Source organism: Fringilla coelebs (genome assembly GCF_963513975.1).
Source record: "Fringilla coelebs genome assembly, chromosome: 6".
Classification (NCBI taxonomy): Eukaryota; Metazoa; Chordata; class Aves; order Passeriformes; family Fringillidae; genus Fringilla; species Fringilla coelebs.
In genome coordinates, this window is record NC_140034.1 from 53,011,307 (window position 1) to 53,026,178 (window position 14,872).

At 47.8% G+C, this 14,872-nt stretch overlaps 1 protein-coding gene across 3 annotated transcripts in view; it reads left to right on the plus strand.

Moving 5' to 3' along the window:
• PLCB2 (phospholipase C beta 2) overlaps positions 1 to 9,068 on the plus strand; it is a 35,571-nt gene extending 26,503 nt beyond the window's left edge. The window contains exons 22-32 of one of the 3 annotated variants that reach the window (XM_084208375.1): positions 232 to 336; positions 1,283 to 1,368; positions 1,460 to 1,556; positions 1,731 to 1,784; positions 2,314 to 2,524; positions 2,721 to 2,892; positions 3,869 to 3,945; positions 5,512 to 5,607; positions 5,906 to 5,963; positions 7,794 to 7,880; positions 8,091 to 9,068. In XM_084208375.1, the coding sequence (XP_084064501.1) occupies positions 232 to 336; positions 1,283 to 1,368; positions 1,460 to 1,556; positions 1,731 to 1,784; positions 2,314 to 2,524; positions 2,721 to 2,892; positions 3,869 to 3,945; positions 5,512 to 5,607; positions 5,906 to 5,963; positions 7,794 to 7,880; positions 8,091 to 8,363 (1,316 nt within the window). In that variant the 3' untranslated portion in view covers positions 8,364 to 9,068. The remainder of the gene's footprint in view (positions 1 to 231; positions 337 to 1,282; positions 1,369 to 1,459; positions 1,557 to 1,730; positions 1,785 to 2,313; positions 2,525 to 2,720; positions 2,893 to 3,868; positions 3,946 to 5,511; positions 5,608 to 5,905; positions 5,964 to 7,793; positions 7,881 to 8,090) is intronic. The other 2 variants (XM_084208376.1, XM_084208377.1) reach the window with 2 other exon arrangements.
• The last annotated feature ends 5,804 nt before the right edge of the window (positions 9,069 to 14,872 follow it).

A 14,872-nucleotide genomic window follows, 5' to 3' on the forward strand; every position in this document is an offset into this window, starting at 1 on the left:
TGGGCCCTTCTGACCTGTCCAGTGGGAGACATAAAGACCATACAAACAGCTGCATATTTTGCTCCTTAATCTCCATGCCCACAGGCAATGGAACCTTGAAATCCATCTTGTTATAGCTTGGCTTTATCCCATGATATACAGGCCCCTCCTGTAAAGAGGAGCCTTTTGCTGCTGGAGCAGACAGGGAGGGACAGGATGCCACCAGCTCACTCCCTCCCCTCTGTGCCCCAGGCTACCACCATGTGTGCCTTCGCAGCGAGAGCAACATGCCGCTCACCATGCCTGCCCTCTTTGTGTTCCTGGAGATCAAGGATTACGTGCCAGATGCTTGGGCAGGTAGGGAGAGCTGGAATTGGGGGGGGGGGGGGGGGGGGGGGGGGGCGGTGCTTCTGGCCTCTTCCAAACTCTGATTCAGAAGTATTTTTCCAGCATGGGAAGTGCTTTCCTGCTGCACCCTCAATTCCTTGTCAGGGTGGGACTTGAGTGCATGCCAGCATCCTGTCACAGCCTCACCTTGGGAAGAGCATGGAGGCTCCCAGCTGTGCCTGGCTCCCACCTGAGGTGCAGTGCAGGTGTACCAGGCTCCAGTATGGCTCAGCCCTACCCTTGTTCAGAGGTAGGGAGAGGTTTCCTTGAGGGAATAGGTGGCATCTCTCAGGGGCTGCAGAGAACAGGGGCTTTAGGGAGGTTTTAGGAGTGATGCTCTTCCCTATTGGAAGGGAAGGGAGGTTCTTGCTGGTACTGAGATATGGGGACCTTCCTTTGAGAAGGGTCAGAGCTGTATGTGACAGAAGCCTCACCAGAAGGATCAATTGTCATGACCAAACCAGAGTGCAACAATATCAGCCACAGTAGCTCTTGTGAATACTTCTCATGTTTGCTCTCTCCTCCCCTGTGTTCATACAAATGAACCTTATTCACTGGGGAAATCCTGAGAAATTTGATTTATGACATTTTTATTAAAAAGATGAGGTTTATACAATGTTGGGCTGGAACTGGAGCAAGCAGCTGTGCAGGTGGGAAAAATCTTAACCTGGTCCTGGCTTTTGGGAGCAGAGTTCTCAAAATCACTTCACAGAGCTACCCTGAACATCAGTTGTGAGCCTTGGGCTGGCACTGAGGTGAAGGAGGTTCCCTTCCTCCTTCCCTTGTGCTGTCAGGGAGACTTCAGTTACAAGGAAAGAACACAAACTATTCCTTCTTCACAGTGTCCTGCATTGGGCAGGAAAATGAGTCCATGTGTTGTTTGCTATCCAAGCCAAGCCCTGCTCTCTTTTTCCAGATCTCACTATTGCTCTCTCCAACCCCATCAAGTTCTTCAACCTGCAGGACAAGTGCTTGGTGAAGCTCAAGGATACCTCAGGGGAGGTGAGTTTTTCCAGGTTCTGTTCTCTAGAGCACCGTGCACAGATTCAGCTTGAAATAATGGAGTTTAATTTACCTCTGATCTTTGTTTTAGAAGCCTAGCACACAGACAAACCTCTCAACTGCTGAGACTAATGGGGTGGCAGGCTCCACTAGGAAACCCAGCATTCCTCCCTGTAGCAGGTCCACAGGTAAGATTCCAAGAGTTTCCAAGCATTTAAACACCTTGGCAGCTTAATTAATTCTTCTGTACTGACACCAACATCCTTCACACGGGCTGTGTTCTGGTGAGCTCTCCTCTGTCAACATTTCCAACCTGGACATCCAAGATGGGAAATTAACATGACCTTCTTTTGGGATTTCAGGAGCAGCAGTGTTCACCAAGGATGAAGCTGTGTTAGAAGTAATGCAGATGGCAGGTAACTCCTCATGCTGGTCACCTGGGCTGAGGCCCTGCCTATCATCTTATATTTCCACATTAAAAAGACATGTCACAACCCTGGCTGGTGTAGCAAGCACTAAAGATAAATCCCAGGAATCTTGGGGCTCCAGGACAGGTTTCCTTCAGCACAGCTGTACTCCCTGTGCAACATGTTGTTCACCTGCTTCTGGATGCCTGAATGCAGTGTGATGCCAGTTCCTGCAAACACGAGGCCTTATTGTGCCTCAAAACTGAACTGAAGGCACAAGAGGAAACCTGTTTCACTCAGGATATGTTGGCAAATTACTGTTATGTACACTGCTTTTTTAGAAGTTGCTCCTAAAGAAAAGGGTTTGCCCGGATAGAACATGTACCTGGGGAGAGGCATCCCAAGGTGTGGAGCAGAGGGGGCTCTGCTTTGGATGTGGTGATTGAGGGACATGTATTGGAGCTGTACGTTCCAGTTTCCCCACTCCAAGCCTTGGGAAGGAGCTGGCACTGTTCACCCTTTTTATTTTGTGTTTCAGAGCCTGAGACAATCACTCTTGCTGAGCTGCAGCAGAAGAAGCGCTTCCTGAAGCTGCTGAAGAGGCAGGAGAAGGAGCTGAGGGAGCTGGAGTGGAAGGGAAGCAAACAGAGGGAGGAGCTGCTGCAGAAATACTCTGTGCTCTTTTCGGAGCTGGCCTCCCCTGGGGGCAAGAAAAGGACAATACGCACAAGGAAGACACAGAAGAAGAGGTAACCACAGCCTGGGGTCACCTTCCCAAACCAAAACAAGGATCCCCAGGGAAACATGGCCTTCCCTTCTCTGCAGGAAGATGGAGCAATGCAGGCATGTGCATGTCCCTGGGTTGTTCTCACTGAGGGTGGGTGGGAAGGTTGGGATTGTATTGGCGTGGCGAGAAACAGCATGGCCCCTGTTTCTGTTCTGCAGGAGCGTGACCCCAAGTGATGCTGGTACCAGTGCAAATCCTGTAAGAGCAGCAGAGAGCATTGATTGCCACTGGCTCGTGGAGCTGAGGGAGAGGCTGGAGATGGACCTCATCCACCTTGGGGAGGAGCACCACAATCGCATCCGAAGAAAGAAAGAGCAGCACGCTACTGAGGTGAGGGCTGCGAGTGTCCTTGGACAGCCCCAAAAATCCCAAGTTATTCACTAAACTGAGCTTGGGAATGTAGGCCCAGAACACACCTGACGCATGCACATGCCAGTTAACTGAGAACAAAGACATGAAGCTCATTAGAAGCCCTAAAAATCCTGCAGAAACATTTTTATATGTCTGCTGTTTTTTAAAACAAGAGTAGCATTGCCCTGGTGCACATCACACTCCATCTGCTCCAGCTCTTCTGATGCCTTAGCATGGAGTTAATGTGGTGTTTAGTGGCTTCATACTTTGCCAGGTGCCACCTCTCCAGGAGCCTGGGAGCTGGGGTGATATGGGGGTGGGCTGAGGGCTCATCAGTGGCACCATAAGAGCGTGTTCTGCTGTTTGACTTGGTGGAAGTCAGAGTCCAGGTGAGGGGAGACCTGCAGGCTGAGCTCAGCCAAGGTCTGAAGGAGCCACGGTGGTGTCTGGGGATAGAGTGCAGGCCATGGGATGGTGGTGATGGTAAATCCAGCATATGCTATCTGTTCCAAGGCAGGGGAGTGATTCCAGGCTTGGGAGGCCTTTTCCCAGTAGTATTTTCTGAAGGAATTTGCACTGATACATCTTAAATTTTCAGTTCCCTGGTGCACCTTAGGCTTAACAGGCCTCTTGCAAGCTGTGTGCAACCCAGAGGGGAAGATAACACTTGGGCACTGGCTCACCTGGGAATCAGGTTTCTTACCTGGAAGAGGAACCAGGGATGAAACCTTCCTGTCTCACAAGTGCAGTCCACTGGCACAGTGGGGCCTGCATGTACAGCTGAGCTCACTCCTGTGCCATTGTTTGCACTGAGCCTCGGGGTTTCAGAATTTGTTGCTCCTGGAATTCAATGCAGGGAGGTGTACAGCTGACTTGGGGGCAACTGGATACAGATGGGGTGCAGTGTGTCATCCTGGTTTGTTCCCTTTTGAACTTGTGTTCATCCCTTAAACAGCAAGTTGCCAGGATCCTGGAGCTGGCCAGGGAGAAGCAGGCAGCTGAGCTGCGGGTGCTGAGGGACACATCAGAAAGGTAAATACAGCAGCGGAATCACAAATAATGCCAGGTTCTGCTCTGGGCAGCACTTTCTGCTGGATCTCACAGCTCTGCTCTGCAGCCAGGGAGGGAGGATGGGGAAGAGAAGGTTTTCTTTTCCTTTGGTAAGAAATTGAGGCAGGGGGATGTGACAGAGGATCTCACACAGTGGTATGGGGGGAAGATGCCTCTTGTGATCCCCAGAACAGTGTTCCAGCCACGAGACACCAAGCAGGATACAGTGTTCCATCTGCAGTGGGCAGCCTGGAGCCACTGATGGGGAAGGATAGGAAATACACTGCTGGTCCCTGACTGCCACTGTCTGTTGAAGTTAGGACCTCACATTAATCCCTTCCAGGGACTGATCCGCTCTAAGTCAATTGAGCATCTTGGCTCCAGTATTTAAACAAACTGGCAGAATCAATTGACCAGTTTCTAGCCAGACATGTATCCATTTGTTATTGCAAGAACTTTGTCCTGAAGCTGAAATCCTCACTCATTCCTACTTCCCATTAAATGCTGTATCAGTCTTTAGTTGCAAATTCCTATAAAACTGCCTCTTTTTGTGTCCTGTCCCAAGCCAGAGTCTCTTTACTCAGCTATTCAGCATATTCATGCAAGTCTAAGGAAACAGGTGAGCAGCCAGGTAATGGTTTGCTGACAGGAGGATGTCATTAGTACAGTCACATCTCCCTGGCTGGGAGAAGCTCCAGAAAGAATTCAAGATCTGCAGCAACAGGTAATGAAATGGCAGTTCAGTTCATCAGGAATAAATATAAAATAATGTGAATGGAAAACCCTGGCCATAGCCCATCAGTGCACTGGTTTTGGCCAAAGTGGCAAACAGAATTTTGGGAATTGTATAGGGAAACAAAAAAAAGATTGAGTCAGCCTTGTGCCACTGGATCCATTTGCATAGAGCTGTCCCCTTCTCAGTGTGCCATCTCAAACAAATAAAGTCTTTGAAAGGACAAGAAGAACAGCCAGCACTGGGGAGGAATTTGTGCACAAAAAGGAATTAAAGGGGACAGCTAGGAGAACAGATGTTTGAGGGAATGTGACAGGAGTGTGTAAATCATGAATGGTCTGGAAGAGGGAAGTGATTGCTCACTGTTTCTCAGTGGAAAGAAGGATGGGACATCCAGTGAATGTCTCGAGCATGTCTGTCACACTGTGTATAAATTAAGTACTGTTCCTCTCACAGCAAAGAGCTGCAAAATCCAAAAGTGAAGGTAAACTCTAAAGTACAAGTGACATCATGGAACATGATACCTGTATAGATACTGGAGGATAGACTGGAAACTGGGAAGGTAGAGGAGGGAAAATTTCCTGTAGACTTGTTCTTTCTTACACTTGCCTTTAGCATGTGCTGCCACCACTGCTGGGCCAGGACACATCCTGACTAAGGACTTAAAATGTCCTTGAGACTCCAGGCCTCCTGCTGCACAGTCTCCCACATTTGGTGTTTCTGGGCAGTGGAACACTCCAGAAAGCTGTGGATGGAGGACTGCTCTGCTGTCTGGGGCTGGTAACCAGGCTGTATCTCCTCTCTTCTCTCCACAGCAACATTAAAGACATTAAGAAGCGGATGGAGGCAAAGAGAGTGGAGCGGGTCCAGGCCATGCTGAAGAATACCAGTGATAAGGCTGCTCAGGAGAGGTGCGGGAGTGGATGTTCCTGGGCTCTGTCCATGCAGGATGCAGAGTCTCCTGCTGACTTGGAAGATGAGAAAGTAGAATTTTGCATTCAGTTATTTGCCCTATGGCTCAGCCAACTCTGAGTGGTGTTTTGGTGTTTTATTTGTCCTTGCTAGAAGTACAGCAGCTTCTCTCTGTAATAGGACAGGGTGGGAATGTAACACACCTGTTGATCAGTATAGTACTGATCAGTCCTGACAAATGGGTTTTATGGAAGCAGAAGAGCTGGATTTTATAGGGTTTTATAATTTTCTTTAAAGGTTGAAGAAAGAAATTAACAATTCCCACATTCAGGAAGTGGTGCAGACAGTCAAACGGGTGAGTTCAGGGGGCTCAGGCTGCCCCAGCAGCTCTGGGTTCTGCAGGGAGGGTGGCCAGGGGAACTCAGTCAGTGTCCAGGGCATTTGTAACCCATGACTTGGGAACAATGGGAAAGCCCAGTGGGAGGAAAGACACCTCAAGGACCCCAGCTCTGCCCTTTGAAGACCCAGTGCCAGTCCATGTCTGTCTGTCAGTGACTGTCAGCATTTGAATCCATTTGTCCATCTGTGTCTATGTATGTGTGTCTGAGTGGCCATGTGTCCAACTGTGTCTGTGTCTCTCTGTGTGGGTGTGTCTCTGTGCATACCTCTGTGGGTTGATTCCGTGTGTCAGTGTCTCTGTCAAAGTCTGTGTGTCCCTTTGTGTCTGTCCATGTCCAGGGGTGTGTATCTGTGTCCAGGTCTTTTTGTGTACCCATGTCCGTGTTCTGCTAGGAGTTTGTGTGTCCATGTGTCTGTCTGGGTGCCTGTCTGTGTCCAGCCATGCATGTCTGTGTATATTTCTGTGTGCCTGTACTTGAGCGTATGTTCATGTCTGTCTTTGTGTCCATGTCAATGTGTGTCTATGTGTCCTTGTGGTGCTTCATGTGTGTTACCATATGTCTCTGCCTATATCCCCATGTTCAGGTGTGCATGTGTCTGTGTGTCAATGTGGCTGTGCCCAGGTGTTTGTATGTCTGCACGTCCCTGTGCCTCTGCCTAGGAATGTGTATGTCTATATCCATGTGTCTGCCTGTGTGTGTCTGTCTGTATGTCTGTGTCCACGTGTCTCCCTGTATCCACCTGTATCTGTCTGCCTGGGTCCATGTGATGATGTTTGTGTGTGTGTCCAGGCCTGTGTCCATGTGTTGCTGCATCTGTGTGTCTTTGTGTGTCTGTATATATGTGTGTGTCCTTGTCCGTGTGTCTGTGTCCATGTCCGCCTGCGTCCATGTGTCCACTTGAATCGTGTGTCTTGTGTCTATGTCCTTGTCTGTATATGTGTCCATATCCTGTGTCTGTGTCCCCATTGTTATCCATGCCCATGGTCCGTGTCTGCCTATATCTGTACGTGTGTCTGTGTCCACTTTTCTGTGTCCATGCCTGTGCCCATGTGTCTCTGTATCTGCATCCATGTGTCTGTGTTTGTATGCATGTCCATTAACTGTCTGTGTGCATATGTGTGCTTGTGTGTCTGCATCCGTATCTCTCAGCCTGTGTCTGTGCATGTGCATCTGTGTACCTGTTTCTCTGTGTCCGTTTGTCTGTGTGTCCATGTCTTTGTCTGTGTTCACACTGGGGGGGGGTGTGTGGAGGTGTGTGTCTGTGTCCCTGTCTGTGCATCTACCTCCCTGTCCATGTGTGTGTCCAAGTTTCCATGTCTGTATATCCACACGTCTGCCTGCGTCCATGTCCCCATTTTTGTGGCCATGTCCTGTGTCTGTCTATGTGCCTGTGTCCGTATGTGTGTCTCTCTCTGTGTGTGTCCATCTGTCTGTATCCATCTCCATCAGTGGCCTTGTGACTGTGTGTCCATCTGTGTGTCTGTCCATGTGTAGCTTGCCTGATTGTCTGTGTGTGAGTACATGTATTCCTGTGTCTGTGTGTGTCCAGGCATCTGTCCTTATGCAAGTCTGTGTATCCATGTATCTCTGTGTGTCCCCCTGTATGTCTGTGTCCCTGTCCCTATGTCCCACATGCCCATGTGCACTCAACCTGCCAGGCTGTCGTGGTGTCACTGAATCCATGCTGCTGCTCCTGGCCCACCCTGCTAGGCTGAGCTTGGGATGTCCAAAGCCCTTGCTTATAAAACTGGAACCTGAGGGGGATTAATTTATTCTTTTTAAAGATGACAGAGAAGACTGGCAGGTTCCAGCAGAAACTGGAGGAGAAGCAAGCAGCAAATCTTCAGTCCATCAAGGAGAGAGAAAGCCAGGTAAGAACACTGTTTAGGGTCAGGGCTGTTCCTTGGCACAAGAAGTCCAAACCTCCAGAGAAATAATCTTGATGGCTGCCCTCAGCCCACCCATTCCCAGGGCCTGAGAAAACCCACACAGATCCCAGAAGGACCAACAGCTCATCCCAGAGCTCCTGGTCTCTCTGCTTGACTCCAGTGTGTGGGAATGACCTGATTCTCTATTTGCAGCTCCAGCAGCAGGTACGGGTGGAATATGAGGAGAAGTTGAGAGCTCTGAACGTGGAGGTTCAGGAGATGGTGAAGAACTACACCAAAGCCAGCTTTCCTGGAGAGCCACAGACTGGGAAGGAAGCAGGTCAGAGCATTCCTGAGGGAGAACAAGGCTCTACAGATCAACTAAAAGCAAATATCCCAGTGGCAGAGGCGTCCAGGCTTACATTGGCAATGACTGAGCCCTTGGGAGCTGGAATGGATGTGGAGATAGAAGAGAGCATATTCTGAGATGAGGCCCTTCCTTACTGTTCATTGCAAGAAGTTATATGGTGAAGTAACAACCAGCTTCACAAACTACTGCCATCCCTTTCCATTCTGGGGAGCTCCTGAAATCCTTCAGGAATGTACACATTATCCCAGATATCTGGAAGCAGTCTGGAGAGCTCGCCCTTCAGAGTACTGCACCTTCTGTCTTCCCCAGCCTGAGCTCTGAGGTATTTCAGCAGTGGGAAAGGGCCTGTGCCTGCTGACCAACACTCCCTGTTGGCATCACAGCAGCAGCTACAGGAATATTTACTTTGCATTCAGAACAATTTTTAGAGTCAGTTCCCTCATCATTCCTCACATGCATCTCTTCACATCAGTCCAACTCCTAGCATCTTCCACACGGTTCAAGGAAACAGCAATAAACAAACCTAAACACTGATACAAAGAGACACCACAGGTGGGGTGGGGGTGGGAAGTGGGCTCAATCACAACAACCAACACCATACTGTGCGTCCTACAGGAAAACAGTTACACCTGAAGCTGCATTAATAAACAATTACAAATGCTGCTGTAAAACAAACCAAACCCCAGGTCAAGCAGGTATGAGACAGCATGTTCCAAGCCTAGTCTGAATACCCAACAAGAGTCCACCTCTTCCCCGTGGTGTCACCAGAGTACTGGAATTATGGATTGTACATTTCTGAGCTATTTATTTTCTAAAAAGAATAAAACATAGCAGTTCTTAAACAACTGGGTCACTTGTTACTTAGCTGCAGTTTGTGCGTGTGTGTGTGTGTCCATCTCCATGTCTATGTCCAGGTGTCTGTGTAGCTGTATTCATGTCCCTGTGTTCATGTGTGTGTCTACATGTCCAGGTATGTATATGTACATCTGCATATGTCCATATTTGTGTGTCTGGTGTCTGTCCATCTGTGTCTGTATGTCCACATGTGTATGTGTCATCCATGTCTCAGTGTGGGACTGTGTGCATGTCCACATGTCTGTCTGTGTCCATCTATCCAGCTGTGTCCCTGTGTATTTCTCTATACCTGAGTGAGTGTTTGTGTCTGTCTTCATATCCATGCATCTCTCTATGTCCATGTCTGTCTGTATGTGCGTGTGTCTGCATGTCTGTGTCTCTGTAGCCAGGTGTGTGTGTTAATTATTCTGTCTGTCCTCTGTGTGTCTGTCCATGTCCCTGTGTCTCCACATCTGTCTGTTCATGTCTCTGTCACAGTGTCTGGGCCTGTGTGGCTGTGTCCACGTGTGTGTCCCTGTGTGCCCATGTCGGTGTGTATCTCTGTCCTATGGTGTCTGTGTGCATTCCTGTTCCTGTGGGCATATCTGTCTGTGAGTCTGTGTGTCCACACCCCTGTGTGGTTGTCTGTCCACCTGTCTCTGTCCCTGTGGTGCCCTTCCTCATCAGAGAACAAACATCCCAGCAAGGTCCAGCTGCAGCTAGGGAGCAGTTGCAGATTTTACCTTAAATCCAGAGAGGCAGCAGCGGCAGTTCCAAACTGGAGCACAGGGGCACTGAGCCCTGCATCCTACACCAGTGTGTCACCAGCTTTGGCCACTCAAAGAGGAGCTTTTCAGAAGTTATTTTAAAGGAAAATTTGTCCCATCTCTACCTGGAAGCAACCCAGACACCAATGTCAGACCAGAACGTGGGCACAGAGTGGCCCCTTTTCCACACACTGCCAAAGTTCCAGGGCTGTTTTTTTTCCCTCAAAGCCTCTCTGGAAATGAATCCTGCAGAATAAACCTGAGTCAGGGAGAGATGCATGGAAAGCCAAGACACAACAGCAGAGCCCGGGTTTGCAAGAGTTTTCCTTCCTCCAGGGCCACATCCTAAAGATTATGTTGCACAGGGACAGTGGCAGGCAGGACATGCTCTGTCCCTTCACACAGCACATGACAGGACAAACTCTCCAAGTCAGGCTGGCCAGGTTCAATCTCACAGGCTGCTCCTATCAACAGCACCGGCACAAGCTGTGACACTGGACAGCACCACTACAGTCTCCTTCCCTCCATCCTGCCACAATTCCTCAACAGCTTCACTTTCCAGCCTGGAGACCTCTAATTCCTGCCTTGCTTCAACTGCTCCCCCAGGGAGCCATCTGAGAGCCAGCAGAACCTATTGCTGTGCCCTCCTCAAGCTGAGCTCCTCTGTCCCTTCCCCATGCAGAGCATCAGTGCCCCAACAGCTCTGAACAGCACAAACCCAGAGGCCAAAGCAAGGCCTGACACAGCATCAGAGCAAAATGCTCTGCAGGGGGCTCCTTGAGGCATTTCAAAATTGACCAGAGCTCAGCTGGACTATGACACAGGGGAACTTCAGCACATAGAATTCCTGGCATTAATGTCCACTGGTGTTTGAAACCTGAGCAAGGAAACCCACCACAACAACTTTTGCTCTTACACATGCCTCACAGTTTCTGCACTGCAACCCTTCTGTTATGGAACCCAACACTGGCACAGGGAATTAATGCCAAATTTCATAAAAAACAGCTGTAATCTTTTACACAGATTTCACCTCAGTGCTAAAAACCACCTTCTAAATGTACTTTTTAGAGTGCACACAGAAGCATCACTAAAAGCAAAGCCAGTGCTCCCATGAAGCACAGACCACACTCTGCATTACCCCCTTTCTCCCCAGGATGCCTCTGAGGCCGTGTGCCATGGTGCCTCCAACGCCTCCCTGTCTGCACAAAATGGGGGAAAGTTCTGCAAGATGGGAAATGGGCAAACAAATAAATAAGAAATAATAATAAATAAAGGCACTAAACCAAATGTTACTGCAAGGGTTCCCGAGCACACCTTGAACCCAACCATCCCTCCCAGCAGCACAATTCAGTCACATCACGGTTTGGTTACTCACGGACTCCAGAGGGGAGAGGCCATCTGATTTTCCAGCATTATTTCTTCCCACGGGATTCAGACATCCTTGAGGATTCCTTCCTGTGCAGCCCTGCCTGTGTTTTCACTTACCTGCCAAGCACAGGGCAATGTGGTATTTTGCTCAGACAGGCCTCTCATCAGGCCTGTCATTACACACAGAACTCCAATTCAATGGCAATTGAGACCATAACATCTAGTCAGACACTGAGCAACAGCAGATTCAGGTACAATCTCTGATCCTTTCCAAATTTTCATCTTTTAAATGGCACATTCTAGATCTCATCCTGCGGCCCAAAATATTTAAGTGAGGCCAACCTTTGTACTAGATAATTAATAATTAGATAATGGGGATGTCTAAAGCAGAGGAGGACTCCAACCCCAGCAAGGGACACAAACAGGAGACACTGCACCTAAGTAACCCCAGTCTTTTTTACCTCCATAACAAAGGTACTGCTGATGTACCTAAGACACTCAGAGAAGGAGCTGCTGCACAGTATCTATTCCATTTTAGAGATATGCTCACTGCCCCACATGTATCTCACATGTCAAGATTCCCCAAGGTTATCTAGATTAATTACTAGTTATCCCATTTGTACCCTGGTCAGGGCATAGCCGGCAGCTCTCCCCAGTCTGCAGGGGATGGGTGGCACTTGTCTCAAACAATGTCTCAAACCAAACTCAACTATGTCAAATTCAGGAGCCTCATTTGAACCAGGGTCCTTCTGTTGCCACTGGTTAAAAAACAGGGGCCTTTAGACAAAGATTTGTTCTGTTCCAAAACAAACGGCGTAATAAGCTGCTGCATCCAATATCAGAGGCCTGCTGGAGGAAGACAGGCACCATAATAGATAAACCAGTGCAATTGGGATGTGACAGCACTGACAGACTCCGTTTGATTCAGCAAATTCATATAAATACCATGTGCCATCTTCAAAGGCCTCCTGGATGCTGATTGCCAGAGCTATGCCAGCAATGAAAAAGGCTCTATACCAGCATAGCTGACAGGAAAGAAAATAAAAGGGAAGGATTCAGGGGAAACATGACACAGAACAGCAGCAAACCCTGAGACATGAGTGCACACTTGTAGAAAAGGAAAGATACTCAAGAAAACAGCATCTCTGAGCATAATTACCCACTGAGTAGGCTCTGAGCTAGTCAGAGAAGAGGCTACACCTTGTTGTACAATCAGATGTCACCAAGCATACATGAAATCCCGACCTGAACACTACTGCAATACAAATTCCAAACCTGCTCTGCATCCTCATTCTCCTGCCTGGCTGCCTGGTTCCTGGGGAAGGAGCTGTCGGCCCTGGAGACAGAGCTTCAATCTTTCAGCTAATCTAGATTTATCTTAGGATTTATGTTTGATTCCACACTCATCTAAGTAATGGAGCAGTTAATTGGTGCTGGGCCGTGCATGAACTGCAATGAGAGAAACATAAGAAGCAGAAATTTAATTCTGCACTGCACAGGAAAATGGATCCTTTCTGCATTCCTCACAAATATGGTAATGAGATTTTAAAATTTTATAAGATACTTGAAGGCAATTTTTCCAGGACCTTCCCTCACTGTGTTTAGTCAGATTTGGGCTAAAGTATAAAATGGTGTTAAATGCTAAACCTGTCATCCCTGTCTCCAAGTAACCTTTGTTTCAGGACTTAGGATCCAGGCTCCTGCCCCAATCTCTTCTTGTTTTAGAAGCCATATAGCCACAGAACAGGGAAGTTAGAGCAGACTCCAAGATTCACACTCACATCTCTGAACTACAAGCACATTTTTAAGCATCTCAACACTGTAACAGGCTTATGAATAAATCAAGAACTACTTTAATTTAAAACACAAGTGCAAAGGATTCACAACTAAAGACAAGCAGGACTGTTTGTTTCAAATTATAAATCTTTTCCAAGCCCTGCTTTTTTTGCATTAAAAAAAGTAATATATCTGGAATACAGAAACATTTTACATCAAAAATTTTCCAGTGCAGCTAAGGAGGAGCTTAATGAATTAATTTCAACCAACTCCATCAGCCCAAACTTAGACATCCAGTCTACAGAAACCCCCTATGACCTCTCTACCTGCCATGGGTGAGAGAGAGACTGATTTTGTCCTTCAGCAGGTGTCTGAACCAAGGGGATGAACCACCTCTGGAGTTGTTCCCCCAGGGGTGTTCCTCTCCCCATGGGCTACAGAGCCAGCCTACACATTCCGCAGACTGGGTGCCCACCCTTTGATGGCTGGCAGCAGTGCAGATGAATTCCATCCCAAATTACTTCAAGTAATCAACCATGGCTTCAATTTTGAAGCAGGATCTGTAGCTGGAGCAAATAGCAGAGGACAGAGGTTATGAACATCTTCTGAAGAAAACGCAGTTCTGAGGTCAGTTTCTGAGACAGCAGGACTGTCCTGAGAATAGCTAAAAGTCCAAAATCTTGGTATCTGGAGTTTCAAAACAAGATCCCAGCTCCACATCTACAAATATATTCTTGAGACCTCACGACAACACACACCATCACTGTATAATGTTAATCCTGACCTAGAGTCCAATTACCTTGAGGATCTCACTGATCAGAGAGTGCAGCATATAAAATACCTAAAACTACATCAAAATAACTGAAAAAGCTGTTTAGACAACCAGAATCCTTCCAGATGTAAAGGGCTGATGGGGAAGGGCAAACCAATAGCCAGACAGCAGCACACAAATACAAAAATCAATCCTGGGATATGCAGGATAGCTCAAATATTTCCATTTGGTCTCCTACACCATCCCCAAAATGCTACCCAATAACTGCCCCAGGGCAGCACTTTTCAGCCTCTCTGGAGAGAAAGGACTGGGAAAGCAAGCCACAGGAGCATGCTGTTCACATTCCAACCAGCACACAAGGTGTTGCAAAGGGTGAATTTTCAACCATAAGACCCTGGTAGTAAGGGCCCCTGGTCTTCACAGAGTCCACTTTGAGGACCATATCCCAGGGTTTCCCCCTCCAAAAGTTTAAAATCATGAAATGGATTCAAGATTGACCACTAAACCATACACATACTGCAGCAGAAGAGAAGCATGTTGATGCAAGAGAGCCACTTAGAAACAAATATATACATATCACATCTGCTCCCTAAGGAAGTGTGTGCAGGTTTCTCGGTCCATATTTAACCAAGGGAAATTAAAATAATCTGTCAAAAGGTCTCAGAGGAAAAAAAAAAAGTCTTTGTGCATTGAGAGTTTAAAGGGGTCTGTGCCCCAGGGTGAGTCAACTCCTGGCTCCAGTGCACAATGAAGGAAACAAAGATCACATTTCTAAGTGGGAAATATCGTTCCAGCTCAGTAGTCAGCAGCCCGGGTGTGCAGAAACCCACAGACATTCAGAAACACAACTTCAGACTCCACTTTAGAATGCCATCCTTTGGCAGCAGTGATCCGCAAGCCATGGAATACCCGCTTTATCCTTGAGACAGACTTGGTCTCACTCAGAGCTAGTCTGTATTGATTGTCTTCAGCAAAGGAGAAACCACAGAAGGCTGAGGATGCATGGACAGGATTCACATTTGTCCTCCAAAACAATCACTGGCATGTTCCAAGTACCATTCACAGACTGCCTGGGCTCTTAATTTTTTCTACATACTTTTTTTATAAA